The following is a 25,148-nucleotide window of genomic DNA, read 5'->3' as shown; positions in this document are numbered from 1 at the left end:
GGAGTTTAAGTGATGGCAGATCCTCGGGAGTATCGTAACCGCATTGCAGATCTAAACGTGCGAATCCACGAGTTTTCTATCACGAGAGAAAAATCTCAGTGGCAACTAAATGCAAATAACGGAAATAGTCGCGACAGATAAGATTTTTGGAAATATTTCATCATGAAACTTGTCTCGCGAGAGTCGAATTTCATGGAACCGATGACAAAGTAATTTAAAACAAGGTAATAATTGTCTCACGAAATTAAAGTCTCACGTGAGACACGATATTTTTGTCTCACCGTGGATTTGCACCTTTAAGAATGTGCACTGGCTCGCAACCATAATCGTACACTCTTTAGAATAGCATAACATTTTTAAAATTGGTCCAAACAACTTGAGTTTTTGTTTAGCAGCTAGAAGGATTAGTTTGCCAAGTGACGTGATTCGCAGAATAAGGTCGAGAATCGCGGAAATTCCCAAAATCAGCGATTCTCGACCTTATTCCGCGACCTTTAAGCGATTATAGCTCAGAGCAACGTTAACCGATTTTTATGAAATTAATCTACAAACGATTTTTGGATTTTCGTTACAGGCTCAGAAAAGTTTAAGAAACGACCTTTACTATTTTTGTTGCTACTCCGGCCAATTGCATTCTTTTTCAAAACGATGAAACATGTCACTTAGCAAACTAATCCTTCTAGCTTCTCAAAAAAACTCAAGTCGTTTGGACCAATTTTAAAAATGTTATGCGATTTTAAAGTGTGTACGAATTATGGCCGCGAGCCACTGTACTTCGTAGAGGTAAAAGACATTCCCTCGACTGATATTCCATTCCTATCCTCGTTTCTCGAGAATCCTCCACAATTCCCCATTCCGAGAGTTCCCGTAACGCACTCGTTCGCCTCTGACTCATAAGTCCGGCTTCAACTGAACCGGCAGTTATCAGAGCCAGCGGAGATAAGAAATTCCTGAGCGGTCACTGAATCAGTCCCATCGCTAGCTGCCTCTGCAACGCTACCGTTCCACGCCCGCCCGTCGCCCCTGCTTTTCGTTTCTTCCGATACACGGAACGTTCCCCTGTTCCGAGTCAGGTAGACCCCCCTGGGCCCCCAACGCCCCCGACAATTCCCCCCGCTAGCAGTGGTGCAGCCACCTCCAGTTAATATGACGCGGCGCTCGAAACTCTCTCCTCCACCTTCGTCGCTGCCGCAGCACTCTGTCTCTGTTCCACGGCATTGTCGTCGCCGCCGACGACGACGGCCACCACCGGCAGGTAGCTATAGCGACGCCCGTGGCCGCGACAAAGGGTCCACGTTCGATTTAAATTCTTTTCGACGGTCGCGATCGAACGAGGCACGATTCCTCGCTATTCAGCGTAGGTATCGAGATTGTAGTACTCCAGCGACGGCGATCACGAGGGAGATGGCGAAATAAGGTGTTGAACGTGACCCTAGTTGCTACTGCCTGAGGCATCCAGCTGCATAGTAGAATAAATGAGACGTTGAGAGCAAAAACGGACTAACTCGTATAAAAAAAATTTAATCTCTCCTATTTATGACTAGTACAACCTATTGGAATACATTATACTAACTCAATTTCGTAAAAAATGCGTGCTGCTCCGTTTCTGGTCTCGATGCCAGAAATGTATAGTCCAAACGTAGGGACAAAGATGGTAACATGTTAAATAGAAGCTCTCCAGTTTTCGGAACAATCAAACCCTCATCAGTGCCCGAAAGATACACCGCTACTTATCCACCCACCGCATTCATTAAGCTCCATTCCCAAAAAAGAGAAACACTCGCGTTGATGAAAGCGACATAAGCCTGCGTCGCCCCCTGGGTCATTCCACGCGAAGTCGGACACTTTTCGGAGTAACATTGCGGATTTTGGCGCAACTTGGATATGTTGTAGTCTTTAGGGGTATACAAACATATCTCGAAGGATTTTTCGAAATGTCAAAAATTGTGGATGGATTACAGCTTTTTGAAATATAGTGTTTACTATTTTTCTAAAAATTATAACTGTTCAACTAATAAACTGATAAAAATCACCTTTTGGGTGCTTACAGTACAGATATAAGAGCACCTAATAAAAATTATTTCACTTAATAAAAACGAATATTGGACCATTTATTTAGTAATTGTTCTAAACAAATGCAACTTTATAGGTGAAGGCACCTTTTTAAAAATTCGGAAAAATAGGAGGATAAAGCCCTGTTTTTCCTCTTTATGGACATGTTTTGAAAAACGTGGACGTTTTAAAATTGGCGAAATAAAAATTAATTGAATGCAACGCTGCGTCAAAGCACACCGGGCCTCGCAGCGGCCAAGCGGCTATACCTGCCACTTTTATACAGGGTATTAATGAGGACCGCTGCAAGGTTTGAAGTAAATATATTGAACTATCTATCTAGTAGATTGAGTTTCTTCCTTTCATTCCTAACCTTGTGTGGCCTTGAAGGCCATAGTATACCATATGGTTGAATTTGTCTTGGCACTCGCTTTCATATTGGGTAATCAAATATATAACATTCCATTTGGCCAATTTTAAAACGTCCACGTTTTTCAGAACATGTCCATAAAGAGGAAAAGCAGGGCTTTATCCTCCTATTTTTCCCAAATTTTTAAAAAGGTGCCTCCAACTATAAAATTGCATTTGTTTAGAACAATTACTAAATAAATGCTGAAATATTCGTTTTTATTAAGTGAAATAATTTTTATTAGATACTCTTATATCTGCACCGTAAGCACCGAAAAGGTGATTTTTATCAGTTTATTAGTTCAACAGTTATAATTTTTGGAAAAATAGTAAACACTATATTTCACATACGCTGTAACATCCACAATTTTTGACATTTCGAAAAATCCTTCTACATATGTTTATATACCCCTAAAGACTACAACATATCCAAGTTGCGCCAAAATCCGAAATGTTACTCCGAAAATTGTCCGACTACGCGTGGAATGAACCCCCTGTGAACGTCAACTGGTCAGACAACCCAGCGCCGACTGCAGCGCGCGCGACCCGCAAACAAAACAACACCCGTGAGCAAAAAAGAACCACCTACTTACTCTCCATTCCACCCCTATCACGACATCGATATTTTAATTGTTCCAGCTCATCAAGGCAGCTCGATTGCATCAGCGATCGCGCTATAACGGTCAATTAGCCGTGTAACTTTCCTTCGTTCCCCTTCCACGGCTCACCGAGTTACGTTGCGATTCCCTGACGCTCCGCTGGCTCGCCCCAGCAATTTTTCCCGGAGGAGGCTCACCCCCCGCCGCGGCAGGCGGGTGTGCTTCACGGAGAGCTTGGCCCGCTTCCCGGGTTGGATCGTCTTTGAATCGAGGAAACAGGGCACGGCCGGAACGGGGTCCGGAGGTCGCGGGCGGTTGTCTAACAGGAGGGCGAGGATGGTTCCTCGAGGGTTCGTTTATTAACGTCGCAGCAACTTGTTGCTGGCCCCGTTACCCACCCTGAATATATACGCCCCTTCTGACCTCCCCCGGAAGCTTGCCCCTGTCCACGCCGCCACCGTTCCTTTCAAGGAACCCCTGGCGCAAGCCCGCCTCTGCGACCGTGCTTCCGCGTTTGCCAAATCGCTCCTGCCACTCAGGGTAATCGCGGTTGCCCTTCGAGGTTCGCTCAATTGCTGGCTTCCTCGGTCGCTTAACGCGACGCTCGCGGTAGCTTGTTGGCTGGCAACGTGCGCAGGGCGTCAGGCACAGACACCTCGAATTGTCGGCTTGGTATATCAACATCTATGTCATCTAACGAAACGATAGAAAGGCACAGAAGGGTGACGCGTGACTCCTTCTCGAGGAAGCAACCTTCAGTGGTCAAAATCCTTCGTTCCGACTAATCGTCAGCTTCGCGTTCCCTGCACTTTGTCCTCCGGTATTCCTCCCGGGTGACGCAGACGTGACTCACGGCGGAAGTTCCTGCTCCCTCGGGAAATAAAGATTTCACTTTCGATCCGATTGCATACGCGCGAGGCTCGCCAGGTGCTCGTGTTTCCCCGTCCCCATGATTCATTGCGGCATCGCAGCTCGAAATCGCCAGTTTCCTCGATCGATGGTTTATCGAGCCTCTACGACGGCTCAGCACACACATGCGTTCCTGCACGATTCGCCCGCGGAGCCACGGAACGGCTCGGTATCCTTCGCCAATCCCCCCGCGGTGTTTGCTCGACGCTCCAGCGACCTAATCGAGCGTGTTCGTCAGCTTTCAGGTATCGACTTTTGTTTGCTCCGTTCCATTGACGAGGCATCTGGGCGCGCGGCTTTCGGTAAGTGCTTAAAGATTCCGAGGAGTAAGGAGAATAGAGTTGAAATTCGCCGGCGATTCGAAATTAAAATCGCGACTTCTTGGGGATCGTCTCAGTTTGGAGGGGAGAATTTTAATTACGCTGCTCCTCAGCCGAAGATACTAGAGATCTTAGATACTTTTGACTCTTCGTGGCTACATCTCGCGGTGCACTGCAAAGCAGCGTCATGTTTTAATTACCATTTTCGTATTTTCGAAGCTTTTAACTTTTCAGCGATCATCGCATATTCGTATTGCTCTAATAGTCTTTTTCTAGAAATGTAAATTTTGGCTCGATGAAAATTGTAGTTGAAAGAGTAGTTGTAGATTCGCTCAATTTTTAAATTTTAATATTAAGGTCTAAAAATGTACCTACAGAAATATTGGCTAAGAGGAAAAAGATTAAGGATTAAGACCACGAAGGATTAATGGTCGTTTAGTTGTCTGAGAGTCTACAGGACATGACCCAGAGGAAGAAGATTCTTCGTCTGAAAATGCATCAAAAGTATAAAGCCAAATTTGTTCACCCGAGCCTTCGTTTTTTAGATAAGCGACTTTGGAAAGCATCGAGCTAATGTGACTCGACGAAGCTGGCTCCAACGATTCTTTCTAGCGAGGGATATCATTGTGTTTTATCAGAGCGAGATAATGGAATCGAATTTAAGGACAGTCGCTTTTGTCTCCGTTAAACGTGTAATGTAATATTTTGTAAAACGCTGGAGTGCAGCTTATGCAATCGAGGGACGGAATCACGTGCTCTGCTAGGCGTGTTTTTATATAAGTTACCTGTCGCGAAGGGGGAGAGCGGGGTTTATGTAATAATCTAAACATAACGTGGCATGTTTGCCGTTATATCGCGGGGCAAATATTTATTCGTGTCGTTTGTGGAGCCCACTGATAACCGGGGAGAAATCGTAACGTCATGTTACTGCGAACTGCATCGATCATCCTGCATTATATTTCAGGCGGAATAATAATGTCCCGTCCCAGGACCATTTTCTCAAAAATAAAATTTACATATTTCATTTTCTAGAAAACAAAGTCGTGGAATGAGAAAATTATTACCCATTTTGTACATATTTTTGTAACGTCTGTTTTATTCTAATTTGGCACCCACACTGTATACGAATGTAAATAGAAATCTCATTTATTTATTTATTTAATTTACTTATTTATTTAATTTATTTATTTATTTATTTAATTTAATTATTTATTTAATTAATTAATTTATTTAATTTATTTATTTATTTATTTATTTAATTTATTTATTTATAGAACACGAGAATGCGCATGACTATTCAGACATAAAATTACGTGCCACTGCTCTATAGACGCTTTAAATGTTAATTATTATTGAATAATGATGTGGAGTGAAGCTGTTAGAAATCGAAGACTTTACAGCCCACATGAATAATGACAATCTTTATTTGAACTCATGCTGTGGAAAATAAGAGCAATATTATCTTATCCACGAGTCTAGATAAGACAAGGAAAGGCCCAGACGAGACCCAGGACGGAAATCGTGCCCCAATTCCACGTTCTAAAGTGCTCCATTAATTGACCGTCTGATATTTAAGCTGCACTTGTTCAACACAATAAAACCGTGGATTTAAAGACGAAAATAAACAGAATGGGCTAGGTAAGTATCTTCGGCGCGGAGCGCTCGCACCGTCTCTCGATTTTTTTTTTAAATATTGGGAGTATACGGACGGCAACTGTTTAAGATTCAAACGTGCAAGATTCAAATGCGTTTTGTAATTTGTTGTTCAACGGGTTGCGCGTGGTTACGGGTATAATGTAAATATATATGAAGTTAAAGCTGAGGTAATTACGTACTGTTTAAAATTCAAAACTATTATAAATAAGTACACAGTAAACATTACATAAGGTTTCCCAATTTCTGTAAAATTGTTTTATTATGTACCAGCTATAATAAACCCTATTATTTCAGTCAGGACTATGTGCACACACTGTTACACAGAAATTAAGAGTTCTTACAAGGGAAGATCCCGAATCCGGAAATTAAAAAAATTCTGAAACTTTGCGAATACGTAGGGAATTTTCTCCTGATTATAACGCAATTTTTGTTTGCTGCCCAAATTCATTGTAAGGGGGTGTTGTAATTGACCCCCGAAAATCCGGTTATTTTCCGATTTTGTGTTACAACTCGTGAACTGCAAAATAATTTCTTCGCCAAATGATAGATCTAATTAAAAGAAGTAACTTTTGACTTGAAACTTTTATTCTATCTCTTACAGTTCACGAGTTATAAGACAAACTCGGAAAATAGCCGAATTTTCAGGGGTTAATTTCACCCCCTTCGAGTGAATTTGGGCAGGAAACTAAAATTTCGTTGTAATCAGGAGGAAATCCCCTACTTACGCGGAAAGTTTCAGAATTTTTTGAATTTTCGGGTTTGGGATCCTAAGAATTTAAGGGCACCTTCAGCAGTTATTAATATCGAATCTTCCGTGCTGCGATTTTCTATTGGAATTCATGTAGGTTCTAATGTTATTAGTAAGATGTATTATAAATTGTAGATGTGGTTATATGTACACGTTCGCGATTAACAAGTAATAAATTCATTTACGAAAATAAACGAGATTTATAATTTTTTTTCCTAGACTTAAGTTTCTCGAGAAATTATAGTATTTCTCGAGAAATAAGAAACTAGCAATTATAAAATTTCTCGAGAAGGAACACTAGTCATACATTCGATTAATCATCCCACTTTTCAAAAAAGTGACCGCGAGCCGGCGCCCTCCGCGGTACTTACCTAGCCCATACTCAGGGAAATACGATTGTTTGCCAACTTGAAGCAAACACAAGACGGACAATCATGTAGAAATTGTACAACCACTAAAGATCGAACACGGATGTCTCGTGGACTCCAGAATATAAGGGTTGAAGCCACCGGAGCAACAGTTTTCAACGATGAGCAAAGTAAGTCACCGCAGTCGGACGATTTACCGTCGCATTCGGGGGTAATTAAAATCTCGTTAATCGCGCAAGTTGGCCGTCGAAGTGAAGAAAAAATCGCTGCCGGGTGTTGGAGGACGAGGGGGTGGAAGAAAATGACTCGCGAGGATGGGTGGAAAGTTTGCCGCGAGCGGCCCCATAAATAATGTCGCGGGTCCGTTCTAACTCGATTATTTTGCGCTGCCGCGGAACTTAATTATCCTAATAACGAAAATTATAGGCAGGAGTTCGCGACGGTTCTATTACTTCGCTCGCGTAACGTTTAATGGCCATTCTTGCCGGGGAGAGACGGGGACGTTGGGGCAACGTAATGGGCGCGTCCCGATAATGCGCGAAGGTAAATGCCGATGATCGGGAAGGCTCCCCCTGGCCAGAATGGCGAGCGATGTTAGAGGCGCGTCGTTTATGGAAACGCGAACGGTTTGGAGGCACGCGAATTCGCCGCGAATCGACCCTGAAGAGTGTCCTCGATTGCTTTCAAACGCTCTGTGTACACACAGTGGTGGATTCTTCCTCTGTGTATATAGTTTAGAAAGTCCTCTCGGCTGGCACACTTACGCGCCATCGCGATTTAGTCCCAACTATTCTTCAGTTTCACGCTAATGATCCAGTTCTCCTCAGGCATTCTGCCAACCGGCCTCTTCCCATTCACCCCATCCCTCAATTTCCAGGATCTCTTTCTTATTCTTATCTGGGCCCCTGATTGCTAGGATTCTTTATTACTAGCCAGCTCGGTGTCTAATTGCGAGCATACTGTGGAGAGTACCATTTGCGACTCTCGCGTAGGTATGGATCTTGGTATGATAGAGTTAAAGCTTAGTATCTCTACCTTATCAAAGATAAAGGAATCCGTGGTTCCTGAAGACTCTACTTACAAGTGCACTTCAAGGCTGAGCTGAGTAATGAGTTCTATAAATCTACAAGTAGTAGTTGCTCAAATTCAAATAGCACCGTAAACTGGGAGAACATTGGCAGTACAGGGTAACATTGGTGCATAATTACTTAAGGGGTTATGCCTACCTGCAAGGTCTGAAAACACAAGTATTTTCGGGATTTTTTTTTAACAAACTTGAAGAGTTTTTTTTAAATAAATTTGTATGTATTCGAAAGTGTACATGTTAAACTACTTGTGGTAATTTTTCGGATGGAAAGTATAAATAAATAAAAAAAATATCAGCGAATTCCCGGCAGCGATTCACGATATGAAAAAATGACTCTGCGCTCTCTACAAAGTGCCCCTGTAGAAGCTAAAATAATCGGAATTTTTCCATGAAAATTTAACAGTACATTCTTGAGGATATGTACTTTCAAAAAAGTGTTTTAAAAAAAATCGATTTTTTCAACCCGTCTAACCGGAATGACCCCTTAATGTGTATTAAAGAAGGAAAAGGACAACAATTTTACGCATTTCCGCACTTGTAGTACAATCACAAATGATGCGATGATATAGGTTATGGTATACTTAAAGCAAATGTTCATTTTTATATTATACTGAGTAGCATTACTACTTGGCATCATCCGAAATTTAAATTCCAATTTTATAAATACAATTTTTTGTTTTAAATTTTTTTTTGTATAAATAGTCACATTCCTCTGAATTAATCAGGCGTAATAAGCTGAGGCACATTTCGTGATCCCAGAGTTTATCGTTGAAAAGTTTTCAGGCGACAGATAAACACATATAGAAGCTTTCTGCTTTATACCTTAAGATAACAAAATGTTCCAAAAACATGCAAATGTTCCCCCAGTTTGCGGTACCAACAGCATACAATTTTCAAGTGGTGACAGAGACTCCAGCTAACTCCAATTCCTCCGCAAACTTCCACCAATAAGTCCCGCCGAATCGACGTTCAATTAATAAGAACAACAAAAGTAGTCGAGCCTCCCCTCGCACCCCCAAAATTTCGAAAGCTAACATTCAAGCGAACTACCCCCTACCTACCCTGGCCCAGCTCCAATTAACATCCAAACTACCTAAAACACCTTGCGGCCCGCCAAAGAAAAACTGCTGCCTCCGCCAACGCTCCAGCAGCCCCCCACCCCCGTAATCGTGGCTCTTTTGAGGGTCTTCGGCCAGCCCCGCCACTCGACGATTCGATTCCTTTGTGCGCGCGTCAACGACGCGCGGCAGGAAGCTGGCCGTGGCAGCGATCCGCCAGCAACCCCCCGTTTCCGTGTCCGAAACCCGTTCACGTCGATGCCAGTGACGCTGCCGCCGTTTCATCCCCCTTCGACCTCTTCGATCCCCTCGATTTTCCCACGAATCACTGTGGGGGAGGGAGAGGCGCACACACGCGCACACGCGCGCGCCCACGCACCGAGGGAAAAAGGAACGAAGCACGTGGTGCTCCAGCGGGGTGGAAAGAACGAATTAGCATTTTATTTGCAACGTGGGCGGTCGATATCCGCGGGCAGGTTCGTCTTCGTTTTCCGGGACCTTCGGAGCCCGACACATTGTTCGCGGATTCAAGATGGCGCGGCCCGACACCACCGACCACCAACGCCACCCCCGCCAACCCTGCGCGCCCGCCTAATGCAATTTAGCCGCCGTCGACGGAAGGGAGGAGGGAACGGGAGGCGAGGCGGTGGAAGACAGAGGGGAGAGTACAGCAAGGGTACAGGGAAAAAAACTGGGAACGCCGAGGGGGTTGCAAGGAGGAAGACCGCTAATTATTTCGCCAAGGGGTAACTCTGTGGTCCGATCCTCCAACCCGCGATCCCCGAAATCCACGGATCGCGGATTCTCGCCGATTTCGGATTAAATTGTTCGGAAGCGGGGAATGCAGGCACGCGACTCGATTCGACCGCAGCTGCCGCGGTTTCGGGGTGATCGCGTGAAAATTGAGGGGCCGAATGGGCGGCGATCGCGGGGAAGTGGAGGGAATTAGAGTCGATCTACTCGGTCCACCTCTAAGTAACTCAAACATTCTTAAGTAGAAAGCTTCGGTAGACTTTTCCTGCCCCCGGAGATACCTAGCAACCCTTAAAGCTACGCAAATTTTCTTTCTCATTACGTCTGAACGACTGCAGGGACCGTCTATTGTGCTCCCGCTCTCGGCCCAAGCTCCCTCACGGATTCTCGAAGCCACGATTTCGCGATCCCAACCCCCGCCGGATCCTTTTTAGGAAACGAGGACTGGTAAGTTGAATCTTCTCCCAGCTGGAAGCGGACGTTTGGCCGGGGACAGAGTGGTTGGAAACGGGGGTGCATCCATTGATCGCGGGGCGACGCGTGCGAAATTGAAACGCGGCGAAAAAGCGGAATTGCATTCTGTCACGAAGACGCTGCCCTGGCACAGGTGCCGGTACACGTGTGCACCGCGTTGTTCCGAAGAATCGATAGCGCCGCGCGGCTACGAAGATGTGGAAAGCTCGTCGAACGCGGCCGCGATATGAATCAGCGCTATGACGGCCGCCCGTTCGAATAGGAAAACCGCGACGCGACCGTCCCCCCGTATTATTATTTATTCCGCGACGAACGCTGGAAAACGCGTCATCGCTTGCGAGGTCGATCGATGGCAGCGCAACGCCACTTCGGTCGCGAGAAAGTTGAATTTACTCCTCTTCCTGCAAGTGAATTCTCCGTGGAGAGAGAAAAGAAATGGCAGCAGGGAGCAGGGTGGATTGATCAAATGACCTGGAAGAAAGATCGGTAGTATACAGGGTAATTCCGGGGGAGATGACCGTACGGTAGAGATGGCCAATGAAAGTAAGGTGAATATCCCAATTTCTGCTCATGTCCCCCCATTTCTGCTCATTTCGTATTTTTGTTATTATTATAAGCGTCGCGTTTGTACTGTAGTTACAATAAAATAATTCTAAATTATTTGAACATTTACGCGATTGCTGCACGAGCTTGGGGCTAATTAAAGTGCAGAATAAGCAACGAAAAACTTTTAAAATCAGAGACTTAAAATGATTTTTCGACGGTATTTTAGCTGGATGTGGTGAGGAACAGGGTCACTATTGGTATTCGATAATTGGGCAGAAAATAGTTTTTGCAGTAAAAGTTCTTATTTAATAATAAAAACTCTGGATGTAGATTTTGCACTATTTTTAATTTTCTTTAAGTAGAAAACAGGTGAGTAGGTTAGGGTCAAGTGAATCACCGTCATGTCCGCATTTCTACTCACCAAAATTTTAGTAACATATCCTCACTATTCAATATATGCTGTAACCTCTATTTCTATTCGAAGGCATTTTATTTTTTATTTATCATTATTTTATACTTTATTGTTGTGCAGAAAATAGTTTTTGCAGTAAAAGTTCTTATTTAATAACAAAAACAGATACCGTATTGTGCTCTGGATGTACATTTTTTACTATTTTTAATTTTTTTAAGTGGAAAACAGGTGATTAGGTTTAGGGTTAAGTGAATCACCGTCGTGTCCGCATTTCTGCTCACCAAAATTTTAGTAACATAACCTCACAATTCAATGTACACTGTAACCTCTATTTCTATTCGAAGGCATTTTATCTTTTGTTTATCATTATTTTATGCTTTACTCTGGTGTTATAATAGATAAATAAAAGATGTAACTTATTTTAACTTGAAAAGGCAACATATTACGTGAGCAGAAATTGGTACAAATGGTGAGTAGAAATACGTTCATCGCTATTTGTCGTGTATTAAACTTTAAAAAAAAGTAATAACAAAACCATCTTGCCCCTGCCACGGGGTACCGAAAATGGGGCAAGACGGTTCCCCTAAATTTGTCCATAATCGGTGCAAATATAAATTTCTCCTAGATTATTTTCTTCCTACAGAAGTTGTGGGACCATATCTTTTAAATATTCGACAAGTTCTTCTGTCTGAGAAAATACACTCATAATTGGACCCAACGGTAAACCCATGATCACTTCATTTCCCTGTTTCAATTTTTGGTAAATGTGTAAATTAAAAGACTTACAACAAAAGCCCAACGAAGACTTGAGCGGTCGAATACGAAAACCGACGAAAAATGGTGAAAATCGGTGATAACCAGGTCATGCCCTCAACTGGTTAGCCTGAAAGCTATGGCCATCTTTTCCGGGTACTGCGGGAGAGTTGGCCAATGATACTTTTCTTTATTTATGAAATTTGTCTATTAAATAATAATTTTTCGTTTACTGTTATTAAGCGATACTTAGACAGAAGATCGAAGTTTTCTTCTATGCCACGATCGTAGCTTTATTCCAAACAGGTTGGCTATAGGAGACTCCCAACGAAACCATGACCATCCGCCCTGATATTACCCTAATGATTACAAGAACGAAGAAGCATTCCCAGCGTCCTGAAGAGGATAAAATTGAAAAGTCAGGGAAGAACATTTTCGGGGCAAAGTTCTATTTTTAATTTCGTGGTCCCGGTTGATTGGAATTCTTAATGAAGATCTCAACCCCTTCCAGCCACCCTGCTCCTCCACGCTTCCCGCCCTCCACTCCTCTATCCCATCCCTCCACCCCTTTCACCAACTTTTATTCCATTTACTCCAGACTGGAAGGTAAACGCAGCTACCAAAAGGAAGGAGCATCCGAGATCACGAAAGCGATTAAAACTAACTTATGCAATACTCATGGTTCCATCCCACAGAAACCGCATAAATCCTCGCCGTTGTATACACCCTGGCGAGCCACCCTGCCCCCCGAAATTCAGTTACACAATCCACTTGGAAAAAGTGCCAGGAGATCCGTGCGCGAGGCCGGAGGAGCTACCGGAACTGGCCGGTCATCCCGCGAAGCCGCTGGAGGGTGGATCGCGCCAGAAGTTGCGACTTGAGAAGTGGGGGCGGGCGCGGGGCCTGGAGTTCCGTATCGCCGGGATAAATGGTGGCGGATGAATCGGAAGAAAGAGTTAGACGGAGGAAGAGGCACGAGCCGGTGAGATATCGCGCTAGAGCGAGGAACGCAACAGCCGCGGCCAGATTACAGTTGCAGCTGGAACATTTTAAACATGGCGGTGCAGCGCGCACAGGCGCACCGCGTCTCGATCAATACCGCGCGCCTCGCTTAATGTCAGTTCGCCAACTCCGTGGCTGGTGTAACTTCCAACGGACTCGTTCGAATTTTCGAGGGCTGCATCACTCGAGACGTGGAAGAGGAACCCGGGGGGTTGGTACCCTTCTTGCGGAGACTCCGGAGCGCTGGTCTCCGAAAGCAGGAGGTTCCTTGGTCCACGCGACTCGGTCGCGCGTCGCGCTTCGTCCGGGCTTTTACCGTTCCGCGTTCCTCTTCCCTTTTCATTTCGGCAGAGCAAACAGTGCCTCGCTGCCGGGGGGAAAAGACGCAGGAACGAGGCCGCGAGGAGGTACCTTCGTGCTCCCTGCACGGGGATACCCGCGCGGGAATCTTTTTTGCGTCCGCGGAAAATGGCCCCTGCAGAAGCTGCTTGCGCGGGCAGCATCGAAGCGGGGTATTGCTTGCATCGAGCGGATCGAGTCGCTGCAAGGGTTTCTTAGGAAATTTCTTCCTTTCGAAGGGGAAGTCCAATCTAGTTACACTCGAAGCGTACTGTTACTGTTTACTCGGAAACGGCGCTTTCTTCTGCGCTTCCGCAGTCGATTCTGCATTCAGACCGAAGCTGGGGAAGAAGTCAGAATCCTCCCCTACCGCGCGACCCTGGAGCTGACGCACAGTGGGCTAAACCATGCTTCGAACGCGAAAAAAGTAAAAAAAAAAAGAGGTCTTCGTATATTACCTTTGAGTATTTATTAGGATTGTGTAGACTTTAGAGGAGGGTGGATGCACCCTTTGTGGCCACTTTGAGATATGTGACCAGTTTTCGCCACCTCTTAAAATATATAATACTTTTCCGTGTAAGCAATAAATGTGACCTTATATTTTTCTGGTGGTATACTAAACAAAATATTTACGATGTGAAATTCTGCACATAGAAATGATCTGCGAGCAATTTAAATATGAGGTAATAAAGCGCAAGGCTAAAAACAGTGCAATGGCCACAAACGGTACATCTACCCTACTGGAAATCATAAAACGTTTTAAGAAATGATAATCGGAAAACGCGTGGGAACCAGGTATATTACCGTATGCCCTCGACTTCAGCTACGCGCACTCGTCAAACGCCTTCAGATTTTAGTGATTACAGTCGCGAATTGCAAGCATTTTTCATTTTTTTTTCTGTGATGGCTTGTGTTCCTCCAGGTATGTAACATGTTTTTGTATTAATTTTTTTGCACATTACGTAGATAAATTTGTTGAAGTTCTGCTCGTACTTTCTGTCTGCAGATATTCTAACTTCATTGAAGTGTACAAAGAATTGCACGTGTTTGCATGTCTTGTGTTTTTCGCATATAATAACATATATGTTTGAGAAATTATTGGTATAAAATGAATTTGGATATCTGTGCACCTTCTAGAGTTACGAAACTTTTTATTTCGCGAGAAAGAAGCGATTCCTGCAGATATGCTCGATTTATTAAACTTTCCAAACAGTTATACAACAATAGAATATCAACAAAAGGTGGTTCTTCTAGTTATAGATAGCAATTAAAATAAAAATAAAGTTAAAACTATTTTTTGTAAATAAAAAAACTTACAACTTTATATTTTTGCTTTTTGCCCTGCTAATATCACGTAGATATCTATCCTTCAAATACATTTCATTACTTAATTACACTAATTACACTAATTACAAATAATTGTGTTCTATTAATTTTCATATCCTGCCTAGGCAGTTCAGGGATGCAAGACTGTTTCATACCACTTCTTCTAAGTCGAATTTGGCTACTCTGATCCAATTAATCGTCCCTGTGAATTAGCTAATAAGTATATCAGTGCTTTTAATCTTTTCGCCATATCTCATTCTGCCCTCAAACGTCACCTGAATATTCAAAAATAATATACCGTGATATGCATCAGCTTTTCTCTATTTTCAGCTCTGCACTTTACTAATGCGATTACTTCGATTACCGGAGCTTCTCAGTCAAATTATTTTATGCACCCTGCGCCACCTGTCTTAAAGTCTTTTTTATTTTCTTTCTTTCTGTTGTAATATGCACCCTCCTACTCCTGTACAATAAAGGGAACCCGTTCCCGTTCACAAACAATAAATAAATAAATAAATAAACACTGCTAGGGACGTAATAATATTTTTTCTGGCTCGAAGCATGGTTTAGCCTAGGTGGGTACTGTGCGTCGGGAAGAAGCATTCACCGAGGCAATTGTAAAAGCAACGTGACTTCAAAACCGCGAGCCACTTTCGAGCAGAGTCTCTCCCATTTCGACCTGCCCCACGCGCGGCATTCAATCCACCATCGTTTAAAAACAATCCCAACGAGCGCGAGGGGTTTTCGAGGATTTGTCAGGCGACGCGCGAGCTGGACGGACGAGGTGGCCCGAGTGTCGCCGCGCGGAGGGCTGTTCGCTCGCGCGTTACCACGTTTCTAGAATTAGAAACGTGACGGATAAGTGGCGTGCCAGAGAGCGGTGGAAAAAAAACGAGGAGCGGTCGTCGAAACGGAAGGGAGGGCTGGCGAGTAAAGGGAGAAATTCGCGGCGAAGAGCGCAAACACGACATTGCGACTGATATGCACATCAGGCCGTCCTTGAAATCTCGTGCGAAAGAGGAAGGAAGGCGGTTCACGAGGCTTCTCCGAAAGAATAAGCCGCCCGTTTGTAGGCCTCGTCGTTTCGCCTTATTTTCGCGAACCCTCGATGCCTTTTTAAATCGTCGCTAGTGTTGCTTCTCAGGAATTCTTTCTCGAGAGTTTCTCGAGAAATTTTAAAATCTGCTTGTTTCTGATTTCTCGAGATACTTAAGTGAAGGAAATCGCGAAGGTATAAACACATCTACAATTTGCAATAAGTCTTATTAGTAACATTAGAACCTATATGAATTACAATAGAAAATCTCAGTAGAGAAGATTCGATATTATTTACTGGTGGAGGTGCTCTTAACTAGTGTTCCTGATTTCTCCGTATTTTTTGTTTCTCGAGAAAGCAGAAATGAGATGATGTTTCTTGAGAACTCTCGAGAAATTGAAAGAGATATTGCAAAAATTATATTTTTGGAATAATGTTGATAATTTTTATCGAACAAATTTTTATTAAATATAATTGGTAAATTTATTTGTTTAATACAAAATTTGTACAAAGCGAAGCATTACTTTTTGGTTTTAAAATTTATTTTTAAATAGCACAATGCGTCTAATGTAGCGTCAGCGAATCTATTTTTTTTGTAGCAAAATCTGTTACTAGTTATATTTTGACGTTTTAGAAATATCTATCTTGGCTGTTAAATGAAAAAATGTGTCTTTTGACCCTTCTGCAAGAAATTCTGGATCATGCAAAAATTGTATACGGGGTACAATAGTCTTATCTCCTCTTTTCAATATTTCTTCTTTAATAGCCACAAGAAACTCATTAGGTATTTAATTCAGTATACAATTTTTCTAAATTTTTAAATAAGAATTTAAGGGCACCTTCAGCAGTTAATAATATCGAATCTTCTGTACTGTGATTTTCTATTGGAATTCATATAGGTTCTAATGTTATTAATAAGATGTATTCTAAATTGTAGATCTGTTTATACGTCCGCGATTAACTAGTAATACATTCATTTACGAAAATAAAAAAAATTTATAATAATAATTTTTCCTAGACTTAAGTTTCTCGAGAAATTATTAAATAAGCAATTATAAAATTTCTCGAGAATCCTCGAGAGTTCTCAAGAAGTATGATCTAATTTCTTATTTCTCGAAAAAGAACAAAATACCGAGAAATCAGGAACACTAATCGTCGCGGTGCAATCAGAGGGACCCGCCGCTCGAACGTTCGCAGGATCGTCTGAGACGAGATGTAGAAGCAAGGACAAAAGGCGCTTTAAGTCGCAGGATCCCAGCTCTCGCCTCTGGCACCGTGTCACGCGACAACGCGGGCATTGAATATCAATTTATGAACCAACATCCGCGCACCGAGCGATACGAACTTCGCTCGGGACGTCGCGGACGTGGCGGGCCGCTCGATAAATCGCGCGGCGAGCGAGGCGAGGGGGATGGATTCTTTGCGAAAGCGGGTGCAACGGTTTCCGCGGAGGGGCGGCAATGGGATCTGTCGCGGTTTCAAGTTCGAAGATATATATTTATTTGATGCGCGAATTAAGTATCATGTTCGCTGGATGGTGAAGTCTGTAGGGGAGGAAATGGGAAGCGCCAAATTCAACTTGGAGTTTGGGGTTGGAAAACTGATTTCAGATCCCTCGATACGTTTGTCCTCTCCCCGAAATAAAGGAACCCGTCCGGTTTCGAATCGATTCGAAAGTAGGGCGACGGAATAGGTGGATAAAAGTGGCGCAGGTTACTCACCCTTGTTGCACCTTTGCCTCGACCCCTCCCCCGCTCTCTGAACGCACCCTCGCCGGTTTGCAGATGGTACAGGTGCTGGAACAGAAAGGGGACGAGCCCGTTAGACGCCGCGGAGATCGTTGATCGCCAGTTTCGTATCGTTATCGCAGCGACGGTGGACTACCGTGAAATCAAGGCAACCGTATCACCTCAATTGACCTCGTTAAGCCCAATGGACGCGCTAATAAAAGTATAACCTTCCAGGGCCAGCGGTATTAGATTAGATTCCCGGCGACAAAACGTTTTAGATTATTCCGGGGCGAAAGACGGCTCGCCGCGGGCGATACACTTCGATCGTCCTCGATGGAGATTAGCTGGGCTGCTGCCTCGGCTAATTAGGACGGGGAAATTATACCGCCGAGCTGAAGATCCACCCTTAACGCGGGGTAAATTGAATTTTTAGTTGGGACGTCGTTGATTTATGAAATTCGAATTCATGGGTATTTCTTATCGCGATAACGAGCCAAGGGGTTTATTTGATTAAAATTGATTGTTAGAAACTTAGAAGCTTTTAGTTATTCTCAAGTGGTTCGTCTGCACTCTCTTTGTTTCGGCTCTTCGTTCTGCGTATTTATAAAAATGTCGATAAGCGAAGAAGAGCGTCGTGGAACAGTAATGTCAGTAGATACCGGGGGTGGAAATTCACTTTTATACCCAGTGGAAAGCGAGCAGTTTTCCACCATCGGTAAGATTAATCGTAGGACACTGTCTGCGCTGTATTGGTAATTATGTAATTTTAAAATGGCACCAGGGGCCGTTGCATTGCAATACAAGAGAGGAACAGGAGAGTACGCGTATTTTCTTTTTGGTTTTGGGAATTAAACAAAGCGAACAGTCGCTTCTCGACAGCCAATCACTGCGAAGACCTGTTTTACCAACTGGAGCCAAGGAATACCTTCGAGCTACGTCCAGAGATGGCGCTGGCAGTTACGACGGTTGTACACATTTTCCTTTACCGACGTTTCGCGGGAAACCCCTCCGCTCGAAATTTCTTTTAAAAAATTACTTCCGCGACGAAACGCTGAAGCAATTACACGTTCGTTATCCCTAGAGAACGCAGGAGCGGTAGAACGAAACGTCCGAAAATATATATTAATTCAATTTCGCGCCTTTGCACCTTGCTAACTAAAAACAAAAAAAGAACGTTCAAAGAGAGTTAATTTTAAATCAGAACCGTCGCAACACATCTACCTAGTGGAAATGCTGGTTCCTCGCACCGAATCAAAACAGCAATAAAAAAAATCACTCTGCATCTCCGAATAATTGCCCGGTTATTTAAAACATCCTACGAAAAGTGGTCGCCAAGCGTCCAAGCGAGACGCGATGAAATCGGTAGCCGGAATTCGTTTGGCCGCCACGTCGCGAGGGTGGAGAATCGCCGGGGAAGAGAGGAGAAGAGCGGCGTCGGTCCCGGGGAAAGGACAAAGAGAGAATTTCTTTGCTCCGGCGATTAATTACGCCCTCATTCCCGCCCCAAGTGCGGCTCTATCGTCGATGCATCGTCGATATTGACATTTGCCTTGCTTCCCTTGCTCTCTCGCTTTCACCCTTCTTCCTCGCCCTGTCTCTCTCTCTCTATCTCTCTCTCTCTCTCTCCCTCTTCCACTCCGTCTCCGTTCCCCCATTGCACACGCACTTACGCGCGTCCCCGTACCGCGCAAATTCAGCGGTGTGCGTGCACGCAATCTCTCCCCCCGCCCCTTGTCCCTCTTTGCCCGCTGCGTTCTCCTGTTTACCGAGAAACCGCGATATTTACGCGAGAGCAGCGGCGAACGGGGCCGAGAGGGGTTGGAATGGCGCTGAAGGTGCAACGAGGTGGCGGCGGCGAGGGGGGGCGGGCGCTGGACGTGGAAACGCGGAGGAAGGGAAGAAAGCAGCGACGACGAATCGAAGGGGTGCAGGGAGAAGGGAGAAAGGAGGGAAAGAGACTCGAGGGTCGAGCAGGGGGAGAGAAGGAATCGGGGTGAAAAGCTGACGGCGGGAGGGAGAGCGAAAGAGAGAGAGAGAGAGAGAGAGGGGGAGAGAGAGACGGAATTAAGGGGACACACCCCTGTCTTTCGAGCGTACGCTTATCGAATGCACCGACGACTACGCTTTTCCTCGTTCGCTCGCCAAGACGGCCCTGTCATGCGAGGCAGCCAGGTAGGTTGGTAGGTAAGCCGGGTAGGTTGGTGGGAATACGCGTACAAGGGAATTAGACCATAATCGTCCACGCGTGTGCCGCGCGTAGGGGACGTTTTTCCGACCGCCTCGGACCTCGATGTTCACTCGCGCGTCGATCCGCCTCCTCCTCGTCCGCCTTACACCGGCGATCATCTGCTGCGCGCCTCCTATCGCCCTGCTACCTTCCATCCCGCTCTTCCTCCGTCAATACTTCCACCGTCTTACGCTCCTTGAAAAATCTGTCCGCGCGCGCTCGAATTCAGGGTGGGTAGTTTCGGCAGAGGTTTTAGCAACAAGATGAGGTTCGAGCGCGCAACGCGGATAAAAGTGGTTTCGACATCGATGCCAGGATACTCTTACCCCCAATTTACGCGCACGTTGGATAAGAATTTTTTTTTCTCCCCCCTGTTGCGAGCATCCCCTGTTTCCCTTCGCCGTTCTTATTATACGCGAATATAATGGAGGTGAGAGGCGATGTTACTTGTCAACCCCTTTCTCCGACGTCTCCCGTCCCATTGAGCATCGCCAGGAAAGAGCCGGACTTTGTCGAGCGGCATTATCGAAGATATCCCCCAAGATCTACGTACCACCCCGCTCGATCCTCTGTCGCGTTCCAAGCGCCGGTTCGATGCTTTCCCTGGCAGCCAACAGGACGGATGCACGCGAAAGCGCGTGTTCGACAGCGTTATATAATTAGCTTATTAGAGGAGATGAACGCGCGCGACGCGTCCCACACCGATATCGCCGCGGCGAGTTTTAATTTTAATCGCCCGCTTCGGCCTAGTCGCGCGCGATCGCCGCGAATGTCAAGTGGAACAGGGAGGTTCTAAAGGTGCGAATCCACTGCGAGAGAAAAGTATCGCGTCTCGCACGGGACTTTAATCTCGCGAGGCGATAGATTCCTTGTTTTATTATTTTTTTAATTATCTTGTCGTTAGTTTCATGAAATTAGACTCTCGCGGGACAAGTTTCGGCGATATATTTTCAAATATCTCTCCTCTCGCGACTATTTCTATTATTTGCATTTTTAGGTGTCGCTGAGATTTCGGTCGCACGATAGGAAAGTCTCGCGTAGGATCTCACCGTGGATTCGCACCTTAATAGTTCCCAGGTTGGCTTAATATCCCAAGTGATACGGATCTTCTGTCACGTGGTCGAAGTCGCAAGCGTTCCCGGTGCCTGTTATCGCGTGCACGCGCTCTTTATGGAACGCTTGCGCCCGAGTAACACGTCGCGTTCCCGCCAGGGAAGAATGCACGAAGGTTTCGTGATTAAACGCGAGGAACAGACGAGAGAGGAGCAAGTGGCTCCGATCCTCCATCAGGAGTCTAGATCAGCAATTAGAAGCACGCGCTTCGCCGGCAGCTGTCACCGATCCGATGATCCGATAAGCTAATTAAAATATTTCGTAAATACGTTTCCTTATAACTCGAGGTCGACAGATGCACGGCCGCTGATAAGCGAGGCGCGTTACTCGCCGCGGAGCCTTCGACGAAAGAAAGATTTACGCGTCACTTTGGCACGCACCCTTTGTTCCCCCGAATTACCCCGATATCGATCACAGAAATCCTGTTCCTTACATCGGGGGAAACAATGACGGAACGTGCCAGCTTTAGATGAACCTCGAATAATTGCGATCCATTTTAAAAACACTCCATTTTCCTCTGTTTACTAAATCCTTTCAATTATCAATCTCGTTTCATTTCAATCGCAATTATTCACTCTCGTCGTGTTGCATTCGTGCTACGAAGAGCAGAGCAGGTATGCATAACTCTCCGAACGAAACTTATTTAAAAAGAGAAACAGAATTTAAAAAAAATTATTAGAAAAATAATTCTCAGAATATCCATACTTTTCAAGTTACCCCCACCATCAACCCTAAATTCGATAATTACATTTACGCAGTTTTGTAGGTATAAAAAAAAGATGCAGCTTTTGTTTAAACTTCTTTCCAATATCTCTCACCGTTCTCGAGATATTCCACGCGAAAGAGAATTGTACATTTTTCTTGCAGAGGGTAATTTCACCCCCTAAAACCGCTGTATGGCACCAGCAAAAAATAGGCTCGTCTTGCGTATGAACAACTCTACTCGCGCGCAAAGTTGTATAATTTTCTGAATTTCCGGATTACATAACTAATTTCCCTTGTAAAACAAAAGGGCAGCCGTACTTGAACGAAAGAATCGAAAGAAACGTCGCTGCTTCAACGTTGATACGTTCCGAAGCCAGCCGGACAAAGGCTTTCGAGGATTCTCGGAGCTGGATCCGAGATCCGGGCGCCTGGAGGGTTGACTCCGTGTTTAAGTAGAGGCGCCCGGTTGCAGCAGAAAACGCGTATACACGTTTCAGTTTCCAAACAACGAGGGAAAGGAAACACGGCACGGTGGCAGCCGGCCCTTGTATTTGTCTAAAAGTCCCCGTCGACGCCGAACATTTGCCCGGGAAGACGGCATTATAACCAAACACGGGGCCCGTTCAGATGAAATGATTAGTGAAGGGACATCTGCTTCTGTTGACAGTGTTACGTCGCCGAAGAAATGGTGGATTCTGATTTCTCACCGGCCGATGGCGATCAAATTCGATAACCATCTCGAGCATAAATTACAGTCCGGCTCCTCGGTTTTCCCACCGCCCCTCCCCCCGCCTCCCCCCCTACGTTTGGGAATTTAGGGTGGACTTCGATCGGCGACACGATAGCTTTTATTAGATTCCACGGCAATGGGGGATGATTTATTGTGAACTGATTAGTCACTGCAACTTAGTTGGATGGAAAATTGGTTGCTGGGAATGTTCAGTAACTTTGTACGGCTACAATTCCATCGATTCGTGCTCGATCAGTTGTTGGAAGTTTCGATGGGAATCCCACGAGGATGGAGGATCTATTGGAATTATTTCTTCCCCTGCTCTTCCTCGTTTAGAATTCGGGGCTTTAATCCGGCCAGGGCTGCTTCGGCAAATATAAAATCTCACTCGCGAAAGTATGACAGCAAGTTCCTCAGGTAGAGAGGCTGTTGTAAGGTTATTAGGGATGGATAGATTGGAAGACAGGAGGAAAGTGTCGGATTTGGTAATTCTTTTGAAGCTATTAAAATGGGAAAATTGATTGCCCGCAACTGCTTAGGAGTCAGGAATATTTCGTTATTCAAACCCAAAGTATATACCTCCTCGTTTGGTCACATCCGGGTACTATTAGGATATCAACTTACAATTACTGAGGACGTTGCAGCAAGAAAGGTGCAGCTCCATTTTTTTTTATAGTTTTTCAGTTATGACGTGTAATAGTTATGTGTAACAAAATTCTATAACGTTTTGCGTATTATATACAACACTACTAATTTACTCGATGTATATATTAGAAAAAATTCTTTAGAAAATTATTGCTTTGACTTGACATTAAAAGGAGAACACTAATCGATATATATTAATCGATCAAATTCTTTAGAAAATTATTGCTTTGACTTGACATTAAAAGGAGAACAATAATCGATATATATTAATCGATATATATTAGTGTTCTCCTTTTAATGTCAAGTCAAAGCAAAACTTCAAAAAAGTAAAGAAATTTAATTACGCCAAGTACACGAAATCAAATAAATCACAAAAAATAGAAGATAGTAATAATTACAAAATAAAAAAAAGATGTGAAATCAAAATGGGCTGCAAGTACATAAAGGTGGTTTCCAACTGTGCTTAAGATGACACAACTACATATACACAGCTAAAATGCTGTGTTCATACATTGTGTTCATTCCATTGCTCGTATCGCGGACATTTTAATTAACCCATCAAAAAGAATCCCATTTAAAAACATTGTCGTAAATTAATAGCTTTAGAAAATTAATTAATGATATACAAAAATTGCGCCAATTATAATAATGGCTATTTATACTAAATAAAAATGTATTACGTAATATTAAGCAGATATATTTTTATACAAATAAATATTTTAATACGAATAAATATTTTATTCAAAATACTTGGCGTTGCGATCCGAATTGGTCTTGCTAAACTGAATAAATATGTTTAAATTGCATTAATCTTTTTCCCTCTTTCCTAATCTTTTTCTTCTTTCTTGTGCGTGCATTCGTGAATGTGTGTATGTGTGCGTGTGCATATGCTATGTATGATATTAGAATTAAATATTAAATATATATATGTAGAATAAATCTGACTGCGTTTCTAGTATGTATATGTATATTATGTATTTTAGATTCTAAGGTAGTAATTGTAAATTATTAATACTAATGGTCCCGAGAGTTGACGAATCGACGAACGAAACACGTGTTAGTATCGTTTCGGCTGAATCTGTGCGTGTAACACGTATACGTATTATGTCGACAAAAATTTGACTGGAGAATCAGAATCAGAAGAAAATGTTAAAAATGTTATATTTCTGACAGATCCATGAGACGATATTACGATATCTCTGTCATACGCGGACCGATTTGATTGAATTTGGTCTTGATCGAAAGCTTATATGCGGTTTACATAAGAAAAATGCCTTTAAATTTATAAAATATTGCAAGCGTGATGAGATATTAATGAAATAAGTTTCAGGTTAGGTTGGAATAGCTCTGCGTTCGAGTAAATGATAGCGGTAGCGACAGTCGACATACATACAGGGTGTCTTTCATGTACTTGGCGTCGAGACGCTACCGCGTCTCTAGATAATTTTCTAAAGAATTTTTTCTAATTTACTCGAAGTTGGTACAGATGCAGCTGCACTCCTCTTGCTGCAAGGTCCCGAATTAGCCAATACCTATGCCAGCGCAGTCAACTCTTTTGGAGGCCACTTACAGCCTTCAGAGTGCAATCACGAAGAGTCGTAACCACCCTCGACAGTGATTTGTAAACTTTTGTTGTATAAAATGAGGTTGGAAGGGGGAAGCGTTAGATGGGAAGGACGGTGGACGAAGTGAGATATATAATGCTGCACCGAAATCCCGGATTTCCGTGACTGGTCCTTCGGCTAATGAAAGAATTCGAGATCGAGATCCACCCCCGGCTCCCTTTGTCCGCTCCTTTCATTCTTTTCGCAACGCGCCGCGCGATTCTGTGAAAGTGTCGAGCCCATTCGGGGGTATTCACGATAAAAATGTTGAATGCGTCGCGACGCGTTCCCCAAAACGACCATTTCAATGGGCCGCGACGTTCTACGCACCCGAGGAACGCGGATCCTCGAGCCTGTGCCGTTGGAAATCATAAATTCCCAGGATGTACAATGGGATACGCTATTTTACGTGTCTAAGTTAAGAAAAATTATCAACCCGGCATTTGAATTATTCAGATTCCAACGGTGTGCTTTGGTAAAATTTCGTTTGCAAGCAATAGAAAGGCATTCTCTACAATTTCACCAGAAATTCAAAAACAATTAATTCA

The 25,148-nt window shown here is 43.9% G+C and overlaps 1 protein-coding gene across 3 annotated transcripts in view; it reads right to left on the bottom strand.

Moving 5' to 3' along the window:
- Tet (tet methylcytosine dioxygenase-like) overlaps positions 1–25,148 on the bottom strand; it is a 143,649-nt gene that overhangs the window by 47,970 nt on the left and 70,531 nt on the right. For all 3 annotated transcript variants that reach the window (XM_076830847.1, XM_076830849.1, XM_076830848.1), the window contains one exon: positions 17,568–17,642. In XM_076830847.1, coding sequence (XP_076686962.1) covers positions 17,568–17,642 — 75 coding nt within the window. The remainder of the gene's footprint in view (positions 1–17,567; positions 17,643–25,148) is intronic.

This window comes from Andrena cerasifolii, chromosome 2 (assembly GCF_050908995.1).
Source record: "Andrena cerasifolii isolate SP2316 chromosome 2, iyAndCera1_principal, whole genome shotgun sequence".
Classification (NCBI taxonomy): Eukaryota; Metazoa; Arthropoda; class Insecta; order Hymenoptera; family Andrenidae; genus Andrena; species Andrena cerasifolii.
This window is presented reverse-complemented; position numbering and strand designations above follow the sequence as displayed.